Raw genomic sequence first — 22,233 nt, 5'->3', positions numbered from 1 at the left:
CCAAAACTACACAAAAGCTGAGGCAGTATTCTGACTCATAATTCCTGAGCCTGAATGTAGTGCAGGCACATGTCTGAGATAGTGAAGCTGCCTCTACAGCCTCACCATGGGGTTCTTACAAGTGCTCAAGTAGGCTCTGCTGTTCTCATGCATTCACTTGTCCCTTCACTAAGCATGGATGACCAACCACATGCCAGGCACTGAGAGTACAGAGAGAAGTCCAGCTTTGCTTTCAAACTGGAGCTGTGCTATGAGTGCCTAGTGTAGTCTAATTCAGACTGGGGGATTGGGGAATGCTTCCAGAAAAGGAAGACACCTAAATGGAAGGTTTAAGAAAGACAGAAGGCTTTACTCCTGTTATTACCTATCTGTTTACAAAGGGTGTATCCCAGATGACGGGCTCCATTCAGTAGCAGCTTGAGAACTGTGTCCCGGGTCCCAGGGTCCCCCCTAGAGAGCTGCAGTAACACATTTGCTGCATCCTCCAGGCCTTCTTCAGAACAAGAGTGTGATGTCAACACCTGGGAAAAAGAAGAGAGAAGGGGTAAACCCAAACTGAGAACTCACACCACATCCACCCTTTCTTTTAAACATTGGTAGGTCGTAAGAGCTTGGACTCACCTCCACAGAGAGCTGCAGCTGGTTTTCAGTGAGGCCAGAGGATACCATCTTGAAGTCTGTAGCGTTGCTGCCTCCTTCACCCACCTTTGCTGGAGATTTGCTGCTTTTAGTAGTAGTAGACGCTTTGAAGAAACAGAACATCATAAGTCTCTGACACAAGCCATAGATTTTAAGTGGCAGAACCAAGGAACTGCTGAACTGTCCAGAGCTTCAAAATGGGAAAGTAGTGAAAATGAAAATCCAGCGACCAGAGCCAAATCTCAACAATCAGGGCAGACCTTATGACTGTGCCTTCTAAGGTGACAACCCCAGGTGTTTTTCTTAACTATTTTCCTATCACCACAGCCGTTCTCCCCACAGTCTTTAAATCCTACTTCTGCAGATAATATTCTCAAATTATCTGCTACATTCCTTGGGATGATCTGGCTACCTTGATTCATAATGCATCTAGCCTGCTCTTGAACTACATCCTATGAGAAGTGGCCCCCTCAACCAGGCCCAAAAGGCTTAGAGTTCCCTGAAGACAGAGGTTTTCTTTCTCTTCTCCTTTAGTGCCTAGTCTGGGAAACCATATTCAGTGAACACCTTGATCTTCACAGGGGTATCTGTGCATGTGAGAGGGAGGGAGAAAAAGAAGGGGAAGAGAGAGATACACAGAGAAAACAAGGCGGATGAGGGTGAAAATGAACACACTGGCCTCATACATAAAATCCACTATCATTTAGGGAGGACCACCTGGATGGGGAGTGGGGGTGAGGTGGGAGCCATAGTACACACCCCAAAGCCCCCAGACTACATCTAAACTTACTTGAAACAGTAGTGGTAGCAGTCGTGGGGGTAGTCACTGTGGTCGAAGCAGCTACAGCAATGGTGGAAATAGCTGTGGCAGCAACCAGAGCTGGAGCAGAAGTGACAGGGGTGGTTGCAGCAGGGGGTGTGGGTGTGGCAGTGGCAGTGGTGGTGGTAGAGGTGGTTGAGGTGGCAGTTGTGGTGGAAGAAGCACTGCTCCCAGAGTTAGCCTGTGCTTCCGATACTTTGTTTTCTGGGAGAGCAATTGAGATGAGAGAGAGGAGTCGAAGGAGTTTCTCTGTTAAGAGAGAGCTCCGGCGGATGACTGGGTGTGACAACATGTTCATGAGCTGCCCCAGTGGGGAGGCCTCAAGGCTGTATGGGGAGGTTTCCCCCTCACCACCAGCGCTCACTGGCACTGACTTCACCGAGTTCTTGCCTTTCCGGCTGACATTCATGTTGTCCAGTTTTACCAGTAAGTCCCAGAAATCTGTGCAAATGCCACTGCTGGTGGACTGTGAGGAGCATGGACTGCAGGCCTGCTTACTGCCCCTCTCCCGATCACTCTCACAGTTTGTTTCTTTGGTCCGCTGCTGTGTGAAATGGCTGGGAAACACCTGCCAGGAAAGAAGGATAGACTTGGTCTAAGGGGTCTCCATAGAGGATTAGCCTTCCCAATAGGGAAGGACAACTAGTTTCCATACTCTCCTCTCCTTTGGATAGCTGTGGTAAACTGGAAGCAGATGGCATACAGTTTTATCCAACAGATGGTGAAGCAGCCTAGAAAAACAAACAAGGGCTTTGTGCAAGGCAGACTGAATAGTAACTTTTTTGAGACCGAGTATCTACACTTTTATAAAATGGGGAGGATGATGGCACTGCTTGCAAAGTTGAAATTAAATGAGAATGATTTTACACAGTGCCTGGCACAAGTTAGGTCCTCAATACATTGTGGCAATGCTTATTCAAAGAATGGTGACCGGATCATCACTAAGTTCTAGGTCAAGCTCCATCATTTCCTAATCACATGACAAAGCCACTAAAATGTTCTGAATCCCAGCTTCTTCATCTGTAACATGAGAGTCATACTGCAGACAGCTGGTCTGATGACCAAATGAGACAATGCATAAAAATTAGAGAGAGATTTAAAAAAAAAAAAAAAAAAAAAAAAAAAAAAAAAAAAAAAAAAACCCCAAAGGTATTTATTGGACAAATTTCCCAATACAGAAACAACATAGGACTTGACACAAAGGAGAAAGGCTGTGTCCACATCTCACCCAGGCTGTTGCTGCCACCCCTCTTCCATCAAGGGACTGGGTTTCCTTCAAGCTCCTCACCTTGGCTAACTGAATGAGTGTGTCCAGAACATGCCTGCAGACAACAGGAGCAGCCTGGGGATGGATGTGGACAGTGGATCCACTGCTTGCATGCTTCTCAGTATGTTTGCGCCCCCCAGAACGCTGGATCTGGAATATATTAGTCCTACAGCCTAAGGCGGCATCCATGGATACTGAAAGCCAGGAAAGCTGGTTGGAGCTCTTGGACTCCATCTTGTGTAGTAGGTCCAGGGGACGGTTTTCATGGCTGCTTGACCCACAGCTCTTGCTCGACTTTTTGCCCTTTTCCTCACTTGTGGAGAGCTTGGGTGTTTCAATGCATAACTCACTCTCACTGCTGCGTTGCAAGATGGACAGGAGGCTGCGGATCACCCAGTGGCGGGTCTGGGCATGATAGCAGAGATTTCTCAGTACTCGGTGTAGGCGGCTAGTATTGAGCTTTGGCTCATCCACGAAAAGTAGGACCAAGAGACAAGACAGGGCTTCATGGTCCAGAAGGAGCCGTCCTCGGAGGCGAAGGAGAGTGTCCACATTACTGCCAGAAGGCCTAGGAAGACAGTGTGGTTTCTGGGTAACACTTAAGCTAGAACTCTAGAATGAGACATAAGCCCAGGGGAGGGGAATGAGCTAGATATCTCTAGGAAGACTAAAGAAGGGAGGATGTCCAAAACAACTGCCCTCTATGTATCTACTGTATATCTGACACTTTTCTCCATAGGGCTGCTGGACAGCCTAGATAACTGCCCATTTTTGAGATAATGAACTAGACAGAGGCTCAAACAAGTTGACTACTACAGGGAAGAGACTCCAGCCCAGATCTGTATCATCACTCACTGGTAAAAACTGGACTACACTGAAGTTTAGGAGATAATGATTATTTCTGCCTTCTCTATACTATCAGAGGGTTGCATGCCTTATAGAAGCTGATTTTTCCCTTCACCTTTTGGCATGTTGGGCCCACTATGCTTCAGCTTAGTTATTAACTCCTCTCTACCTTCTCCAGCCTAGATGATGTAATCTGAAGGAAAGTGGTTTGCTCTTTTCCTCTATATGGGAGGAAGGGAGCTTGCCTTCTTACTAAAATAAAATGACTTCACTAGTGCCTGCTGCCATCTTGCTTTTGTGATTCTGGTTTTCAGAAGCTAGACCAACTCAAAGATGTGGTTTTATGAGAGGGAGTTCAAAGATCTGGGTCTCCTGCCCATGGAAGGAAACAGCCTAAGTGGTCACCCTATCTCCCTCTTGGGACTTCAGTTTCTCCACCTATAAAATTAAGGGAGTTACAATGAAAACATGAGAGATGGTATGGCATAAAGGGAACAAAGAAAAAAAAAATACCTGTTGTGGCTGCTGCTACCCCCCATCTGGAAGGTGCCACCTCTCTGCACAGCAAGACGAGTATACTGGACTCCACGGTTGCCACTCAAGCGACTGGTGAAAGCTGGCAGAAAAAAGGAAACTGAGATTGGGGAAGGGAGGTAGCAAGTTGGGCCTAGGTAATACAAACAGAAGTAAAAAGAACCTCATCTAGCCAAAGACCCTCCCACTTGCTTCCCTCTGTACCTGGGCTTCGGAGAATGGCAGAGAGTGCAGAGGTGCTACTGTGCCCAAACAGACGTTCATGCATGAGCTGTCGTTGTCGTGCTTCCTGTTCTCGTCTCAGGGCTTGAGCCTCAGCTGCTATATCAGGTGGCATCACAGCCAACACACTATCTTCCATGTCCTCCAAGACACTACGGCGCAGGTCAGAGGGCAGAGTCTGGATGAAGGTCACAGGATCCATGGGTGTGTCAGAGTTGGCATTCTGAGCTAGTTCCCGTCGCTGCTGCTCAGCTCTCTGCTGTGCCAGCACCTATGAGACAGAAGTTGTCAATGGGGCATATCTCCTGCCAGGCAGCTTGGCCCTCCCATCTTCCCGCTCACATACTTCCTCCTGTATGGCTGGAGGCAGGGCAGCCAGGAACTCAGGACTGACTTCAGTCACACCAGGATTCCCCACCACTGCAGGAGCTGAGCTATTTGTGGAGGGGGCACTTCGGGTTGGTGGACGGATGCCCAGCTGGTTCTGGAGGACTTCCCGACGGATGTCATCAGGCAGAGCAGCCAGAAAAGAGGGGTCCACACCTTCAGGGAGACTGATACCTGAGGAGAGATGTAAGATATGAAGGACTCACACCTCTACTGATAACCGAGATATAAAAGAGAACAGAAACCCCTGATACTACTTAGAGAAATCAGCTTTGTATGTTTTCACTTATTCTAACTCCCTAAAGCTCAGCATATCTCTTATGTACCAGGTTCTTTACCTATATAGTCAATGAACTTTAATAAAGACCTTACTACCTGGATATCTAGATATTATCACCAACCTTAATGGTTTGGACAACTGTACCCCAAAGGTCCATGTGTTAAAGGTTTGGTTCTCAGCTCATGGTGTCCGTGGGAGATGGCTGGACCTCACTGTGAGTTTTCTGGTCATATCAAAGTGTGTGCTCTTAAAGGGGATACTGTGATGCTGGTCCTTCTGCTTCCTCTTTCTGCTTCCAGGCACCATGTGGTGAGCAGCTTACTTCACTATGTGTTCCCACCATCATGTACTGGCCTCAGCACTGGGCCACAAGCAATGGGGTCCAAATGATCATGGATCGAAAACTCCAAAATAAACCTTTCCTCTTTTAAAATGGATTACCTTGGGTATTTTGTCTTAATAGTAATGAAAGGCTAACAGAATACCAATGAGGATCACAGAAATTAAGTAAAAGTCATATGTTGTAAAGTTAGGAAGTGGCATAGTGAGAGAATGAGTGAACTAAGTTCAGTCTGATTTCTAAAACTGGCTCATTCTATTACACTATACCAGCATCACTGCTAATCCTTTTCCCAATATATGCCCTCCATCTGGATTAACTGTTTGGCTAGTGGACATTCTCCTTGTCAGGTGTTATTGGAAGCTGGAACAATCTCAGGACAGCCTGAGCACATAGGGAACTCACCTGCAAGGGGATCTTCTTCTTCACTACTCGTTGAAGGCAGTGGCTCTTCTAGGATTCCTCGGGAGTCTGCTCCAGAAATGGCCACGGCAGAATCTCTGGTGGAAGAACTCTCAGAGGATGCAGGGGGAGAGCTGAGGGAAATTATTCTCAGGTTGTTCTTAGCGCTACATTTTCCCATTTATAAAACACTCCTAATAACAATAGCCTTTCCTCAGCAAAACCAAGTTGATTTTCCCAGCGCAATAATTAGTTAACAGTAATTAATTAATTAGTTAACAGGTATAAATGCAACCTGAGACACCCAACTCATCCCTATTCTCTTCTAGCTCATGTAGTGCTTACCTGTCTTCAGGTGGCTGGGTAGATTCCCCTGCCCCATCAGTCCTGCCTTGTACTTCTGCCACAACTGGTGGGGCATCCCCAGGAGTGGAGCTGCCTGCCGTGGGCTGCTCAGAATTGCCAGCTGCTGAGGTGTCACCCACAGCTTCCTCTAGAGTACAGGAAGCCAGGCTGCTGGTGTCCATGGGAGAGCCTTCCAGTTGACTGCTGACAGCAGTCAGGGCATCAGAATCTTCAGCTCTCTCTGGGGAAAGAGAAGCTAGGAGGGAGTCACAGAGAGAGGTTAGAGTTCTGCTTGGAATCAGGCCAATATGACAAAGTCTTTGTTAGGGTTGCTTCCTTCAGGGCAGTTAGCTCAGCCTTCTCACTTCTCTATCTTCACCTCCTGCTGGTCTACAGTTCCCACTCTATTTTACCTGCTTTTTAAGAAATGTTCGGCTCAAGTCTTTCACTTCTTGAAATTTACTCAGTTCTAGGCATGCCGTGAAACAGCTTCCCTAGACACCCTAGATAAGGGGTCCTGTCACTTTCCAAGATTTCCCTCAGGCATCATTTATGCATGTCATGGGTTCTAGTTATCTAAATAAATTAGGTTCCAAGGGAAAGAAACCTGACACCTTACAGTCTTTCCAGGGCACATCACAGGCAGCTTGTTATAGAGCACAGATAGTAAGCAGTTTTCAATTTATTCTGTTGGAATACTGCGCTGAGAATTTTGAGGCCTCATTTCAAACCAGTGGGAAAGTACCATGAGATAAGACCTTATGCCAGGAGGATGGGAGAGCTGTACATGTGGGGTTACATGCTTGCCATCTGTGGAACTGCTGAAACCAGACACATATGGATTTGAATCCCAGTTTAACCACTTACTGGATGCCCTTGGGCTAATTATTTCCCTGTGTTCACGGAGATGTCACCAACTACTTTGCAAAGTTATTTTCAAAGTTAAATAATAAACCGGGCACGATAACCCAGGAATAGAGTAACTGCCTCTTACAGTTATCCTCATTAGAATTATAGATGCTCAACTATAATCATTGAGGACACAGAGAAGAAAGCCTACTTCACCTAACAAAGCTAACGTGTGAACACTGAAGTCCTACTTACTTCTCTTAAGCAAGAGAGCAGAGTAAAGTTACAAAGACATCCATTCTTCTCTCCTGTTCCATCCATCTCCACCAAAAGTTGAAATTTTACTCACTTATTGTGGGAGCTGGGGATAGCTCCATCTGAGTCGTTTCTGCTTCTCCACTTGGCCTCGTGGGTCCTAATTCCTCTGACTCTACAGGCATCAATAGCTGTGTAGAGCTCCCCCCTTCTCCAGCTGGGGACTGCAGCTCTTGAGGAACCTCTCCTAAGGCTGGCGGGGGTGGGAGTGCTGGTTGCTGCTGTGAGGGTTGCAGAGTGCCAAGGGTCTCCTTGGACTCAGATGTAGCTGCATCAGTTGAAGATGGGGTTGTTGGGTAGCTGTCAGGCATTGGAGTCCCATCTTTCTCGGAAAGAACAATAATGGAGGTTAAGGGGAAAATTAGCCAATAACCAAAGGAACCATACTAATCAGCACATGCGGCTTGACCAGTATTTCACCCAGACAGTGACACCTTCCCACAAATCAACCACTTAAAGGAATAGTTCTTGGCTGGTCTAGTATACCTAGGATGAGAACTAAAGCATGGTGCTATAGCTGAACCAAGAGCTAGAGATTTAATTTTGTGGATCCTAATAAAATCTTTTCTGTGCCTAAGGTGGAAGGGGAAGATTTCAGGCCATGTAGGTAGGGTGAGGCTAAATGTCTCTGAAGCTAGCCAGAAAATCTACCCTCCCAAGCCTATGGACCCTGTCCCCCCAATTTCCTTATCTACTTGAAGCAAGAAATGGCCTGAATTTACCTCAAAGCTCTTAAAGTACACTTTCTATTCTCTTCTGCATATTTTTGTTCTATTACTGAATAAATGAAGTTATCTAACAGTTGAAGAAGAGCAATGTACTTGAATTTATGCCCATTAAGTTAACCAATTAATGCCTGAATCAATGAAATGCAAGCCACTTTATTCTGGTATCTGCCTCACCCTATAGATCATATCTCCCCTTCTGTGCCCTGATTATCCGAGGAACACCTAGAACTTAAATGGTGATAATGTTGCCAAGACAGTGTGAATATGCCACACATCAGGGAAAGTAGTAAGTTGTATAGTTATCTTCTTATTGGGGTCTAAAATCCCTACCCCACAACAATACAACTTACTACCTCACCCCGGCATGAGCAGAATCCTCTAGTAAGGGCAGTAGGAAAAAGGACACCTACCCTCCTTCACTGCTTTAAAAAATTGTGTAGGCTTTCATTCCAACTTAAATGCCAAAAATGACAGAAAGTATAGGGAAGTAGAAGAAAGTTCTGAGAAAATTAACAGTGGGGGGAGATATGATACCATATGGACTAGTTGTAAGAACCACAAAATGGGTACCAACCATTGTAAAGATAGAAGGATAGAAAGCATACAGTCATACCATTTAGCCCACAAAGCTACCTTCCCCAAAAGCAGATGTCCAAGACAATGTTCCTAGACTTTTAGATTCCATGGACCAATTGAATTTAGATTAAAAAAAGAAAGAGAGACTAAAGTAGGGGTTATCAACTTTTAGTTTAGTCATGTAAGAAAAAAAACATTTTATCAATATGATTTAATGAGAATATTTTGATACCAAAGAACTAGAAAGGACATAACCTCTTAAAAAAAGACAGTCCTATGAATGGAATTAAATTCAGATAATGAAAAACACATTAAACCTTTTCAATTTTGTTCATTTCCACTGAGGACTGGCATTTGAGAAGTAGTGTCATCACATGTTCTCTCTCATTAAGTGCCATACTATGGTGTTTACCAAAGGATCAACCATCTCAAAGATATACATACTGAGTTTCAGGGGAAAGGTATAGGACACAAAACCTTGCTACACACCAGAATGAAGCACTGCATAACCAGAATAGAAACCTGAACAGAGCCAAGTTGGATGGGAAGTGTACCACCGTGGGAAAGACAGTAGACTGTATAGTTATCTCCAAGATGGGGTGTGACCCTAAAACTATACAATCTACTACCTCATCCCACAGAGCACCAGTGTCCATCTTCAGCCCCGGTGGGCCAGCTATTCAGAAGGGTCAGGAGAAAGAACCCACTTATAAATTAGCAAAAAGGATGAAAGGGAGGGAGAGTTACCTGAGAGGTTCTGTTCAGTGGAGTCATTTGTCTTAGATGCAGTACACTGCAAGAGAAGGGATAGACCACTGTGGAACTGTTGTAAGAACACAAGGTAAAAAGTCATCATCCCTCACCTAGACCTAGATCAGTTAGAAGTTCAGTGATCTGATAGAAAATGCCTTTGCTATGTGATCAAAATAAGATGATCATTTCAGTATGCAAATATAAATCCAATTTCTCTACATATACTCATATTAAAGAATGGCTTGGTGAGGGGTTGGGGATGGAGCTTAGTGGAAGAGCATGTGCTTTAGCAACAAGGCCTGGGTTTGATCTCTACCACCAAAAAACAAGAATGGATTGGGGGTGAAAGGGAAACTACTGGAGGGGGGGTGCTACTGAACAATGACAACAGAAATACTTTAGGGCTGGGTACAATCACCAGACTAGCAAGAAATTCTTAGTTTCATCTAAGCCCCTTACTTGGGCTTATTTTGCCCACTCCAACTTTTCTGTTTTTCTTGCACTGCTAATGATGAAGCTTAGGGGTTGGTTTATATATGCTAGGCAAGTGCTCTACTGTTGAGCTATATTTTCTAGCCCTACTCCAGCTGTTTTAGTCATATGTTACATTTATTTTCCATTCTTTTACATGTGTGTGTTTGAAACAATGTCGCTGTTTACAAGGCCCAAAGTTCTATATAAAGATATATTAGATAAAGCATGTTAGTATAACTGAACATTCGATGGCCTCTTTTTGCAGTGTTGGGAGATCAAACTCAGGGCTTTAGGCATGCAAGGCAGGTGCTCTACCTCTGAACTACACCCTCGGTCCTCAATGCCTTTATTTTTAATGTTACCTGCTACTCTTAACTGCTGAATGGGGTATACTGGAGTCTTTTGGTTCAAGTCTTAATTCATTTCGTATTTCTATTAGTTTTTACTCATATTTAAGTAAAAAATCATATATAAGTAGACTTTCTAAGGTCCCAGAAGTTTCTGAAAAAAGGTAGCTTCTTCTTAAAACTAAAATCATGTTAGATATAAATTTGAACCATAGAAAACTACATGGAGATAATGGAATTCAAGATATGAGCATTTTCTCTGTTTTGACACCTAAGCCAAACTTATTCAAATGATGGAACAGGGTCATTCTGGTAAGGTTACCCACACTGGAAGTCCACTGAGAAATGAATATGAACAAGAGTATGGGTTAATCAGGGTTTCCTCCTGGTCTACTGTAGTTCTTGGAGGCAGGCTATGAGATGTGATTGTTGAGCCATCTTGTTTCTGGCTCCAGTTTCTGCCCATGAGACACTGGAGAAAAAACATTCCCTCTGGGTTTGAATTCTTATTCCTAAAAGTCAGATATTCTGGCCAAAGATGAAACCTCCCAGCCCTTGGGAATCACCTGCGCATTCTGATCCCTGTTCTCCTTATCTTCTTTGCCTTTGTCAGTTATCTTTGTTTCTTCCTCAGCCAGTTGTTTCCTGCGTTTCTCCCGCCTCTCTTCCAGCTCCTCATCTCTCAGGAATTCCAGGTGATTGACAATGGGCACTTTAACCACTACATCAAAGAGGCAAAGATCAGAGGCTATTCTGTGGGCTGCGTGGGTTGGGGAGGAAGCCAAAAGGTGGAGTTTGTGGTCACAGACAACCAGGGAAACAATTCTCCACATACTCATCCTGGAAGGCTCACTACTGCCCTGATAACAAAGATGCCACACACCTGAAACACAGTCGTGCATGCTCTCAGCATCAAGAACTTTGCATTCCTCTGTCCAGCGGGTCAGGGCTGTGGGAATGCTGGACAGGGTTCCTGTAGGGGAATAAAGAGGAGTAAGATTCTTGGCCTTGTTAAGTGTCAAATGATAAAACAAACAAACAAACAAAACCCCCAAAACAAAAAACCTGCAATATTTTCCTAACTTGGCCCAAGATCTATGTTTGGTACATAACAGGTACCTAGAGACAATTTTGTTGCCCTTGGCTCAGTCACTGAATGGTCCTAGCTCCTATAAAATGTAGCATCTCCAGGGTAGATACTGTTCTGTTTTTCGTCAACTAGGGGGAAAAAAGCTGATAAATTCTCGAACTCTACCCTCCCCATTACCACAAAACTTGCCTGCTTGGCTGGTAGCTGTGCTCTGGTCATGGAAAAAGTCATCCAGCAGTTCATCATCAGATCGGGCAATGATGTGGACATCATCATTGCCCACCAGGAGGCGGGCACGACCCCGGCTTTGTAGGGGAAGACTACTGCTCAGCTGAAGGATGTCAGCAGCAGCTGAGGGACCAAGCAACCTAGAGTGATGGTGGGGTACCATGGTCACTGTTCAGTCTGCAGCAACCTGTTACCAAGAAATCCTCCATCCAGATCTTCTACCAAAATTGTAACACAATTATGAACCTTATCACACTGCATATAAGCTTTACTTGCTCTTCTGATTAATACATCAGATTTACAGCTTTATTTGGGCTGACATTGCATATTATTCTATAGTTACAGGCATGGATCAATTACTTCTGACAAGCTTTCACACGCCAGGCACTGTGCTAATGCTTTTGTTGTGCACCCTCTGTAGTTTGTACATTGACCTTCATAATACTTATAGTCCATTCAATTTTTAAAATGATTTTTCCCACTAAACTGGAAGGTAGGGAGCTTGTCTTGACTACATTAAAACTGTTTGGGCTTGCCACATGAGATGCTTAATAACTGCTGAATGTCTGCATGGGACAAGTCACACTGTTTGGTACTTCACCAAAAGCTGCACTTATAACCTACAAAAATCAGAATACACACCTTATTTGTGGTAACAACATTAAATGAATGACTATTCCCCTTTCCCAGTCAAAACAATGCTGAAACTCAGTGAAGATTCTTTTAAGAGCTCTGGTCAATCACTAGATCTTTTCAACTCACCTCTGGAGTATAAGAGGAGGGTTGGGCTGGCGATTCCCAGGATAGTGAACATGAATGGTGTGGCCTGTATTGGCCGTCAGCTGCCTTAGGGTCCTCTGACTGCGTCCAATGCCCTGGGTGAGACGAGTTGTGGAGGAGCCACTGCCCAGTGTCAGGGAACTGTGATCTGCATGGCGTACCATCAGTGGGTGGGTGGTAGGGATATTTCCTGGGGATGGGGGGATGTCTGCTGCAAGGACAATATGCAAAGGGATCAGTGCCAAAAAGAAATTTCTTCCACGATTGTTCAAGCAGAATCATGTCTCCTGGGCCTTACTTCCTCACACGGAAACCTGAGCTTTGTCCTTTCTCCCTCATTCCCACACCACCTAATCTATAATCACTGACACTACCATAGCTTATACCATCATCTCTCATCTAGATACTGCAACAGCCTCCTAAATAGTACCTTCTCCCAATCCACTCTCCACATTACAGCCACAGTAATGCTTCTAGGACCCTCAGACACATGCTGCTCCCTCCATCTTGAAGACTCCTTTCCCTCGCCTGCTCTTTTATTCCTGGCCTAAGATGTCACTTCCTCTGTGAAGTCTCATTTTGATAGACTAGATTAGATAAGTCCTGTACTCTGTGATTTTTTTACCATGCTACAATGTAATGCTTGCTTACTTATAATTCCTAACAGATCATAAGCTCCTATAATAGCCAAGGATTGCTTTCTTCTTTACTGCTTCATCCCCAGTACCTAGGACACAGTAGGCACACCTCAAATATCTGTCCAATTTGATGAATGGACAGAGGCTCAACTATAAGGAAGACCGATGAAAATCACAAAAATTCAAAGAGCATCATAGATGATATCTTGAATATTATCAGTCCAATCCATTTTTTTTCCTTTTCATACTTTTCATTTACAGGTGATAAACTGAGGCTCAAAGAGGTAAGAGATTACTTGGCCAAGACAACAGACCAGATCAGTCCAGTGTTTTCTGCTATATTATGTTTGTGATTTGAGGTCAAGACCTGTCCTATCAAGATAAGCTTGAGTCTAAGAACTCGATTCTCTAACTTGATGCTAAAAGGGAACTTTGATGTTGATGGGGGAGGAGGGAAGAGATTCATTCTCTCCCCTGAAAAGATGCATTCTTGATGAACAAAGCCGAATATGTTCAAATCTATTCCCCAATTCCAAGCTCAAAGGTGTTCAATCCAAACCCTCAAGATCCAGTGTTAGAGAAAAAAAGGATTACTGTTTGCCCTATCCACTGTAGCGTGCATCTGGGTGTCTGATGCAGTCGGTCTTGGTTTCATTTTTTAATCAAGTAAATCATCAAGTTGTCCAGGCTCCAAAATGGCTGCCTGTTTACTGAGGTGAAGCAAACAAAAGCAGCCTCTTGCTATTCCTTCTTGTGAGAATATGCTATTGAGAGATGGATTCAGATATCCCTTGCCCCAGAAAGTCAGCATAGGAAGAGTGCTGTTGGTATCAGATCAATAGCTGCTTTGGTTCACTGCTTGGCTTACCCTAGAGAAGGGTATAAGAATCAAGAGAGAAAACCCAGCTGAGCCCCTGTATCTTACTAGCACTGGAGAACATGTTGTCAAACTCAATGATGAGATCATCCTCCCGGTCAAAGCGCTCAAATCGGACCAAGGGAGAAGCGTTCATATCAGGGTAATCCTCATCCAATTCCATTTCAGAGCCATCGTCGTCATCGTCTTCATCTCCCTCTTCACCTTCATCATCCTCCTTAAGGGAAAATAGGAGATGGAGAATTGCTGGAGGTAAGGGTTTTCTGAAGCCTGGTGTCATTGGCCACATGTGCACATGAGGGAGGGAGGCGCTGAGGCTAGCTAGGAACCCAGACTGTTGGTTTTCTGCAGTTCTCTGTTCCCATGGAAGAGGTCATCTGAACCAACCCAAACACAGTCCCCCCTCACCTGATCATCTTCCTCATCTTCCTCCTCCTCCTCCTCTTCATCCTGACTATCATCCTCATCCTCGTTACTGCCACTGCTGTCCTCTTCCTGAGTGTGCTCCTCCTCATCCTCAGGGTCCAGGATATTCATGGAATCTAAAACAAAGGGAGCACATTGGAGGACTAAACTGAGTAGCTAGAAAACAGGCTACTGTGTAGGCCGGCAGACTTGAGTGGGAAGGTGATGGGGTATCTGACTCTAGGAGAGGAAGAATCAGATCTGGGGTGATGTACAGACTTAGTGAGCCATCCCTGATTTTCTAAGAGTGCCAATCAATGAATCAACACGCTGAGCAGGGTGGCTGACTGTGGAGGCTGGCACCAGGGTGGTGCTTTGAGGAGCCACAGTCTAGGACTTGGCCAAGTCTACTGGTGCCCCCTTTCCTTTCCAGCCCTACTTTGCTACTGACTGCATCCTGTTGGTAAGAGGGAATCTGGAGCGATGATAGCAAGTGGGTGAGAAGAAAGCGAACCAAGTAAGAAGTGATAAACTTTGGGCAAGCAGTAGTAACATGTTATTTGAAAAACTGGCTGAGGATAAAGTGGATGGTGTATGTCAGCGCATGCAGACAGATGCTTCCTTATTCTGCACATGTGGGCGGCTGCCTCCAGGAAAACCCTAGTGTAGTGTCTGCCAGACGTGCAGGGCAAGAAGGGAGGCCTTTCTGGCCTCGGCACTCTCACCTTCTCGGTTGGCCTGCAAGGTGGAAGCTTGGCTGAGGTTGGAAGGAGCTTCATCCATCAGCACGTCCTCTTGTGATTCATCCTCTCCACTTCTGCTCACTGAAGGTTACAGAGCAGAGCCTTCACTGAACAACAGAGGACTTCCCTTTCCAGATTGGGTGCGCCTAAGTAGCTATGTACACCTAGCAGATATCCACTTTTTTTTTTTTTTTTTGATGAGGGACAAGACCTGGATTCTCTGTCATCTAGCTAGGTGAGCTTGGCCAGTCACTTTACCTGTCTGAGTCTCAGTTTCCTCATCTGTAAAATGGGATGATCACATCTGTCTTGCCAATCCCACTAATTGTGAAACCACAGAGTATACTGGGTGTGAAAAAGCTTGAAAATTTCAGAATACATGTCTACTTCATTTTTCCTTTGATTTCCTTTCCTTAATCAGTAAAATAAAGACAACACATACACCCTCGAAGCCAGGTGACAGTAGGGTACCTTTGCCACTCTCCCTCTGAGATTTAAAAAGCGCCACCCTTAGGGGATGATCACTCTTTTTTTACACTGCTGAGGCAGAAAGCCCCTGGACTTCACTGAAGAACTGAAAGGAAAGCACTTTTCTCACCCTACAGTCTCCTCTAGACCTCCATGAATAAACACTCTTTTGATGTGCCTGATGTTATCATCTGTACTGATGGTTACCCCCACCACCTCCCCCACACAGGCAATGCTTCAGACCTGCCACAGGCCTGTAGATGGCTTGTGAATTTCTTATCTGTAAGACCATCAACATCAAGACAAGCAGCAATCTAGGCTGGCTATGAGCCCTTAGGCAGAGCTGAGCAAGCAGATGATGAGAAAAAGGGTCCTCCCAAGAGAGACTGAGGCAAAGGAAGAGGCTATACTCAGTTCTGGGGCTCTCACCTATAATTGTACTGTTCCCAGATCCGCCATCCCTCTCAAGCAACTCATCTATCAGGTCCTCCAGCTCATTCTCAACCTGGAGAGAAATAGAACATACATATGGATACACACAAGTCTATCATTGTGCTAGCACCGAAACCCTAATAAAAGCCAGCAAGGGAGCATACGTTTCTAGGATAATGTGTGACGGAGGAGGTTACATAAAAACCACACACTTGGTGCTAATAGCACAGAAACTACCACATGCTGCCAATCCACACTCAGACTTTCCATCAAATGGGTCCATCCCAGTTAGCTGATACCAGGTTAGTCTTTAGACTGTCCAGGAATACATGCAGATCTCCTTAGAGCCAGCAGCTAAGGACCATAGGCCCCAATTTTTTTATCCATTGCTACCAGCTCCAGAAATTACAATGCTTTCTCTTTAGGTTCTATAGAAGACAGTTTAATGGCCCAGCAAGAGCTGGTGCTATGGCATAAGGTGGTGTTAGGAGCTTCCATTAATGACCAGAGCCAAGTAAATCAAAGACCCTGGGCCCAACCTCAGGCCAGCTTTCTACGTCAACATTTCACCTGTGCCTAAGTTTTCTGCTTGGGATCTATACCATTTCATAGTACATGGCGCCTTGGTCCTGCCCCCATCCCTCCTTTAATACAATGCAACCACATTTGCTGAGCATCTACTAAGCATATCATCTGTGCTCCTCTGCAAAGCAGACAGCATTGAGGCGAGGATCTAAAGTACTCACCCACCCACACCACCTGGGGGTTTGGTTCAGCGCCGCAACAGGGAATGCTGGATGATCTGCCTCCCTACCTGCATCTCTTGTGAACTGAGCACCTCAGGCTGCCCAGCAATCACCACTGAGTCGGTTTCAGCCTCCCCATCCATGATATCCCCATCTGCCACCTCTGTCTGAGTGACATCATGATCCTCCTCCTGCACTTCTGCTTCCCCAGGCTCGCCTGAAACAATCAACCAACCAGCAAAATAATCAAAGGGTGCCTATGTGCTGGGCACCACAAGGCAAGCGTGAAGACAATAGGTCCCTTCCTCGGGCAAGTTTACAAATTCTCAGAGAATAAACGAATGGGTGACAAAGGAAAAGACAAGGCTACGTGTGAGGACAGCCAAACAAGGCTGCATTTTGAAGGAATTCTTTGTGGGGCAGATTCCCACACCACTATGACAGATCTCTGGAAGGCCAGCAAGTTCCCAGGGAAACAACACCAAGCCAGAACAGCTGTAATCCCATGCCCGGAAAGCAACTACATATTCCCACCCATCCAGCTCTCCAGGCCATAGACTCTGATTCCCTACCTGGGTCTTGCTGGTTGCTATTGGAGTCCTGTGAGGCTCCTTGGGCATCCTGTTCAGTCTTGCTCTTGCTAGAAGCACTCTTGCTGCCAAAAAGGCTACTGGGCTGGTTCACAATGCGGGAAAGTGTTTCCAAAGGCTTCAAAGCAGCATTGACTGTGTTGGCCATGTTGGGACTGAATAAAGTAAGATAAAGAGATGGGCTGAGTACAGAAATACTAGGTGTCTGTTCTCTAAGTACCACTAAGGTTCCCACAACAGAAGCTACTAGCAGAGAAAGGGACACAAGGTCAAAGAACTAACATTCTACTTATTATTTAGGAGGAAAAAAGTTTGACTTGAAGGCCTTTGAAAGAACCACCCCCAAAGCAAGGTTAAATCAATGCTGTATTTCATAGGGCTGTGGTAAGCCTGTGAGGAACAACTTCTTGACTAGAAGCCAGAAGATATACTAAAAACATAAATATATGCAAGTACCAAACCACTTTTTAGGCCCAGGCTTTGTAAAGAAAAGCATCAGTATTTAGTAACCAAATCTTAAGAGCTCAAAGGAACATGATAAAAGTTTTAAGTCCTGTGGATTTCAAACTACGTAGGGAAACCTAGGATTTAGCAAATGTCATAGGAACTGCAGGGGGGAAGTGTGGAATGATTTCTAAGTTTAATAAGGTATGTGAGGTCAAATTGGCGCCCACCAAAACCAAAGCAGTTGTGATTTTTATCTGTTTTATGTTATACACATAGATGTATCTGTGTGTACGCATGATCCCTAGTGCCCAGATTAGTGGCCTCTAATTCCACAAAAATGAACCAAGGCTCATTACAATGACTGATCCCAGGAACAGGGACTGGAAGGCAAAAGGTAAGCCTGGGGTATCTCATTATATTGGTGGCTTTCAAAAATTAATGGCAGGCTCATTGAGCTCAGAGGTAGAGTACTTGCCTAGCATGCGCAAGGCCCTGGGTTCAATCTCCAGTACTGGGGAGGGGGTGGTGGTGGGGAACAGGGGAGGCAGCTACGACAAATTCAAGGCCAGCTTTGGCAACAACAGTAAGATCCTACCTAGCGAGTATGAGGTCCTGGATTTGAGCCCAAGCACCAAAACTAAAGCAATGGTGTAGGGTGGAGAGGGTTTAATGGGATTATTATCAGAGGCCCAATCTGAGTATCAAAAAGAATAATGGGAGCAATAAAAAAATCTATATCGTCAGAAACAAAAGTGGGGACAGTGGGTTCTTTATTACAGAAGAATGCCAGTTGATAAACAAGAACCAGACAATCAGAAAATCTTCATTGGTATGACCAGCAATGCAAATGATCTAGGCAAGGATCACCAATGTCAAAGAACTACTAAGTTAAAAATCTTCAGGGTGGAGAGTATTTACTTTTCTCATGATCTCAGAATACCACCTCACAGATAATTACAAAGTGGAAATCCTAGTAGACACCACACTATGTGATCAAATTTATCATCACTAGTAATGGGACAAAATATATGTCTCCTGATGTGATGTAAGAAGAGTAAATATTATCTATATAGTATTTTTTGCCAAAAAAAGTTCAACCTGAACCAAACTGTGACAAACAGTGAATCATGTATCAAAACATTCTCCTCCTGGCTGTAGGACGTAATTAAAATAATTAGGGGCATTTGAATATAAAATACATAGAATATTATAGTAATGGTAAATTTCTAGGATATAATAATGGAATCCTAGCCATGTAAGGTAATGTTTGTTCTTAGAAGACATTTGCTTAAGTACCTGGAGGTTAAGTATCATGTTTTTTGTAACTAATTTCTAATGACTGAAGTCTGAAAGGGAAAGAAGGAAGAAGTAAAAGCAAATGGAGCAAAATGCACTAGTTAATGCAGGTGGATATACAGTGTTTATCATACTATTTTGAGTTTGAAATTTTTGTTATATCCTTTTCCCCCCCTTTAGCAGTGCTGGGGAATCAAATCCAAGGCTTCGTACATGTTAGGCAAGTACTTTTTACCACTGAACCACATTCCAGATGAGTTTGAATTAAAAAAAAAAAAATATATATATATATATATTTTTAGTTGTAGATGGATATACCTTTATTTTACTTATTTTTATGTGGTGCTGAGGATCGAACCCAGTGCCTCACCCATGCTAGGTGAGTGCTCTACCACTAAGCTACAATCCCAGCTCTGATATTTTTAATTGTTTAAAAAAAATCAATGGGTTTGTAACAAAAAGCCAAAGATGTCTTGAAAGTGTTCCACAGGTCAAATGTTTAATCATTTGAGCAAGCAAAGAATGATGGCAGTGAACCAAATAATTCAGTCATTGGTTTTAAAAACTGATAAAAATTCATGAGTGTTTACATTACTATTTAGGAAACAGAAAGCTAGAAAAAAACTTACAGCTGATGTGATACTTAAACAGATTTATTTACTTTACACTGAAATTGGTCACTAAATAGAAAATTAGTTTGTATGCTGCCTTTTCAGTAGGGACTGTATTTAAGGATAACTAGACTTTCCCTTTACGGCTATCTCTCAGAAAAATGCATGGCAAATAAATTGGAATGAGAAATTAGAAAGCTGTCATTCATGATCCCCTAAGGAATTGATTTGCTCAGGCAAGGATTATCAACTGATATTATGGCTATTAATTAGTTATATGCTTGATAGGGAACTAGATACTTGTGAAGTACCAAAGTAAAAACACACATTACTTTCTAGCAAGAAAGGAGGAAATATTACAACAAAAGGATGATTATCACTTATTTAGTGGTCAATCTTAACAGGATTGCTAATGGCAGGTTCAAAGAGACTGTGTCTCCCTATAATATAATATGGGATGTATATCACCTAAGATATACTTTCTAGGCAGAAAGATTTAAATTGCTCAAGTAGGTCTCAAGATTTAACTACAAGTTTATAGAAAATATCAGGGAGTAAAATAACAATCTAAAACTAATCCAAGGAAGCAACTGGACCAAGACTAGAAGGTAAAACCACCTTCTATGGGGCAGCTGACCTGGTCACTTGAACAAGTTAGTGCCATAAACAACAAAATAAAATTTAAACTATTAGGAGCTGTGTTAGAACAAACACCCTCATACCACACAAGAGCATATATAGTGAAACATCATTTTATTACAAAATACATTAGGGATGCAACAAAAAAAACATGGAAAGATATCCAATAAGATAATGGTGGTATCTGGGTGCTGGAATAGAATCTATGTACTTATTTTTGCTGATCTGTATTTCTTATAATACACATATAATGTTCTTATAATAAAAGGTTAGTTACAAAGCAGGGGAGGGTGTGGAAAAAATCATCATTGACAGAATCCAATTCCTGAATTGTAGCAAAAGAGGTAATAAAGGTGTATAGAATGGCAAGTGCCTTGGCCTTCTTCAAAGTCAAAATACAAAGAATGTGGGTTTCCTATTTACATCCAGTTTTCCCACCACACCAACTGCCTCCTCACCACTCATCTGGATGAAGTCAAGAAGACAAAACCCTGGGGCTGAAGCATGACTTTACCTGGACAGGTCTAGGCTATGAGGCACTCTGGCGAGGTCATTAACCAGCCCTTTCTTTAGGAAGAGTCGAATGATGTTGTTCATGCCATTGTGCTGAGTCTTGGCTGTGGCACTGCTATAGAAGCTGGAGGTGGAGGGGCAGGACTCCATGATAGTACTGATGATACACATCACTGCCTGAAGCCTGGGAAAGAAGTATTATAACTCTATCATATGAATAATAGCCCATTCTTAAACCATGTCTTCACTAAATTGTCTCAGATAACCCTTTTGCAACTTTTGTGAAAATAATATCTAAAGAGGTAAGAATTTACTCTCCGGGTGTTAGCATTCATAATTTTCTTCAAGCATAAAGTATATTTAAATTAAATAAAACTAAATAACCTGTTCAATATCTTGCTTGAAGACCCTAGAAATAAAATGAAAACAACCCTTTGGTCTGTTCACGTTGTTTGCCCAATTCCTCCAAATGTAATCAGTGCTCTAGGTATTTGAAGTACCAGAATTATTAGAAAGGACCAGAATGTGTATGATGCCAGTGTGAACCAGAAGTCTTGTACAAGTATAAAGAATTTCATGGACCAAGAATGGAATAAAGGAATGCTCTTGGTTATTAGCACTAGGTCAGGTATGGGTTTTACCTGGCATGTTTTTCTGTACTCTCCGCCATAGCCAGTGCCCGTCCCAGGGCTGCTTTTACTTCATTCACTAGGGCCACCTGGGCATCTGTGCCACTTCCTGCAGCAGCCAAGCTTGCAAGAAACAGTCGGGCCAGGGCAGGTGTATCCTTGTCTTCTGCGTTCTGGGTATGTGGGAGGAGGTGGTCCAGAACAAAAGCAAGTACACTGCAGTCCTGAAAAGTCATTAATTGTGACATTAATTGTTACACATTATTTGTGCAGCAACAGGGTAGACACACAGTGACGTTTTCCTTCAAGTCATCCAAGGTGTGAATATCAGGCCCACCTTATATATAAGGAAACCAAGGCTAGGAAAGTAGCAAACCAATGACAAAGCTTTGGGAAGATTTACAAAACCTTCCAGATTCCATTTATTTTCCACTACACAGTTCGTGCATTGTCACATAGATATCACTTGATATTTCTTAAATATTATCCATATTTAGTGGAACCGTTCACAACAAAGTCTATAAACATACTAGGACACACTAAATATTTTCCTATCTGATAGATGAGTCATCTGAGGCCCAAAGTTATTTACACAAAAACGTTAGTCAAGGGCTAAGAATTCAACTATTGACTCTTAACTGAAGGGTTATAATTCCCCCGGAATTCAATTAAATTATATTTACTGACATCTGCAATGTGCCTGGAACCCTGTGCTACAAACTAGCAAGAGCTGAATGAGAGACAGTATAGTCACAGACATGGATATGCAAAATGACTTAATGCAGGGTTACTTAAAATAGCAAAACAGGATCAAAACCAGGGGAAATAAATTAGGTTAAACTGTTCTTTTTCTCTAATTTCTGTTCTAATAATTCTTTATCTTAGGAAGAAAATAAGTTCTGCAGTCATTCAAGCAGATTTTGGAACTATATGAAGGTGATGACTGCGCAGCACTTTAAATGTACAAAATGCCACTC

At 43.5% G+C, this 22,233-nt stretch overlaps 1 protein-coding gene across 14 annotated transcripts in view; it reads right to left on the bottom strand.

The window, feature by feature from the left end:
- Window positions 1-22,233, bottom strand: part of HUWE1 (HECT, UBA and WWE domain containing E3 ubiquitin protein ligase 1) — a 141,079-nt gene that overhangs the window by 12,003 nt on the left and 106,843 nt on the right. For 13 of the 14 annotated variants that reach the window (XM_079123740.1, XM_079123738.1, XM_079123739.1 and 10 more), the window contains 23 exons: window positions 21,269-21,480; window positions 20,629-20,811; window positions 17,104-17,276; window positions 16,600-16,748; window positions 15,783-15,858; window positions 14,868-14,966; window positions 14,146-14,279; window positions 13,786-13,954; window positions 12,205-12,433; window positions 11,404-11,582; window positions 11,008-11,097; window positions 10,691-10,845; window positions 9,298-9,343; window positions 7,281-7,568; window positions 6,083-6,338; window positions 5,741-5,871; window positions 4,675-4,889; window positions 4,311-4,599; window positions 4,086-4,188; window positions 2,748-3,294; window positions 1,430-2,027; window positions 622-743; window positions 365-521 (listed from right to left, as the gene is read on the bottom strand). In XM_079123740.1, coding sequence (XP_078979866.1) covers window positions 365-521; window positions 622-743; window positions 1,430-2,027; window positions 2,748-3,294; window positions 4,086-4,188; window positions 4,311-4,599; window positions 4,675-4,889; window positions 5,741-5,871; window positions 6,083-6,338; window positions 7,281-7,568; window positions 9,298-9,343; window positions 10,691-10,845; window positions 11,008-11,097; window positions 11,404-11,582; window positions 12,205-12,433; window positions 13,786-13,954; window positions 14,146-14,279; window positions 14,868-14,966; window positions 15,783-15,858; window positions 16,600-16,748; window positions 17,104-17,276; window positions 20,629-20,811; window positions 21,269-21,480 — 4,600 coding nt within the window. The remainder of the gene's footprint in view (window positions 1-364; window positions 522-621; window positions 744-1,429; window positions 2,028-2,747; window positions 3,295-4,085; window positions 4,189-4,310; window positions 4,600-4,674; window positions 4,890-5,740; window positions 5,872-6,082; window positions 6,339-7,280; window positions 7,569-9,297; window positions 9,344-10,690; window positions 10,846-11,007; window positions 11,098-11,403; window positions 11,583-12,204; window positions 12,434-13,785; window positions 13,955-14,145; window positions 14,280-14,867; window positions 14,967-15,782; window positions 15,859-16,599; window positions 16,749-17,103; window positions 17,277-20,628; window positions 20,812-21,268; window positions 21,481-22,233) is intronic. The other variant, XM_079123734.1, reaches the window with a different exon arrangement.

Source organism: Sciurus vulgaris (genome assembly GCF_902686455.1).
Source record: "Sciurus vulgaris genome assembly, chromosome: X".
Lineage (NCBI taxonomy): Eukaryota > Metazoa > Chordata > Mammalia > Rodentia > Sciuridae > Sciurus > Sciurus vulgaris.
The sequence above is the reverse complement of the archived record's forward strand: the minus strand, read 5'-3'. Positions and strand labels throughout refer to the sequence as shown.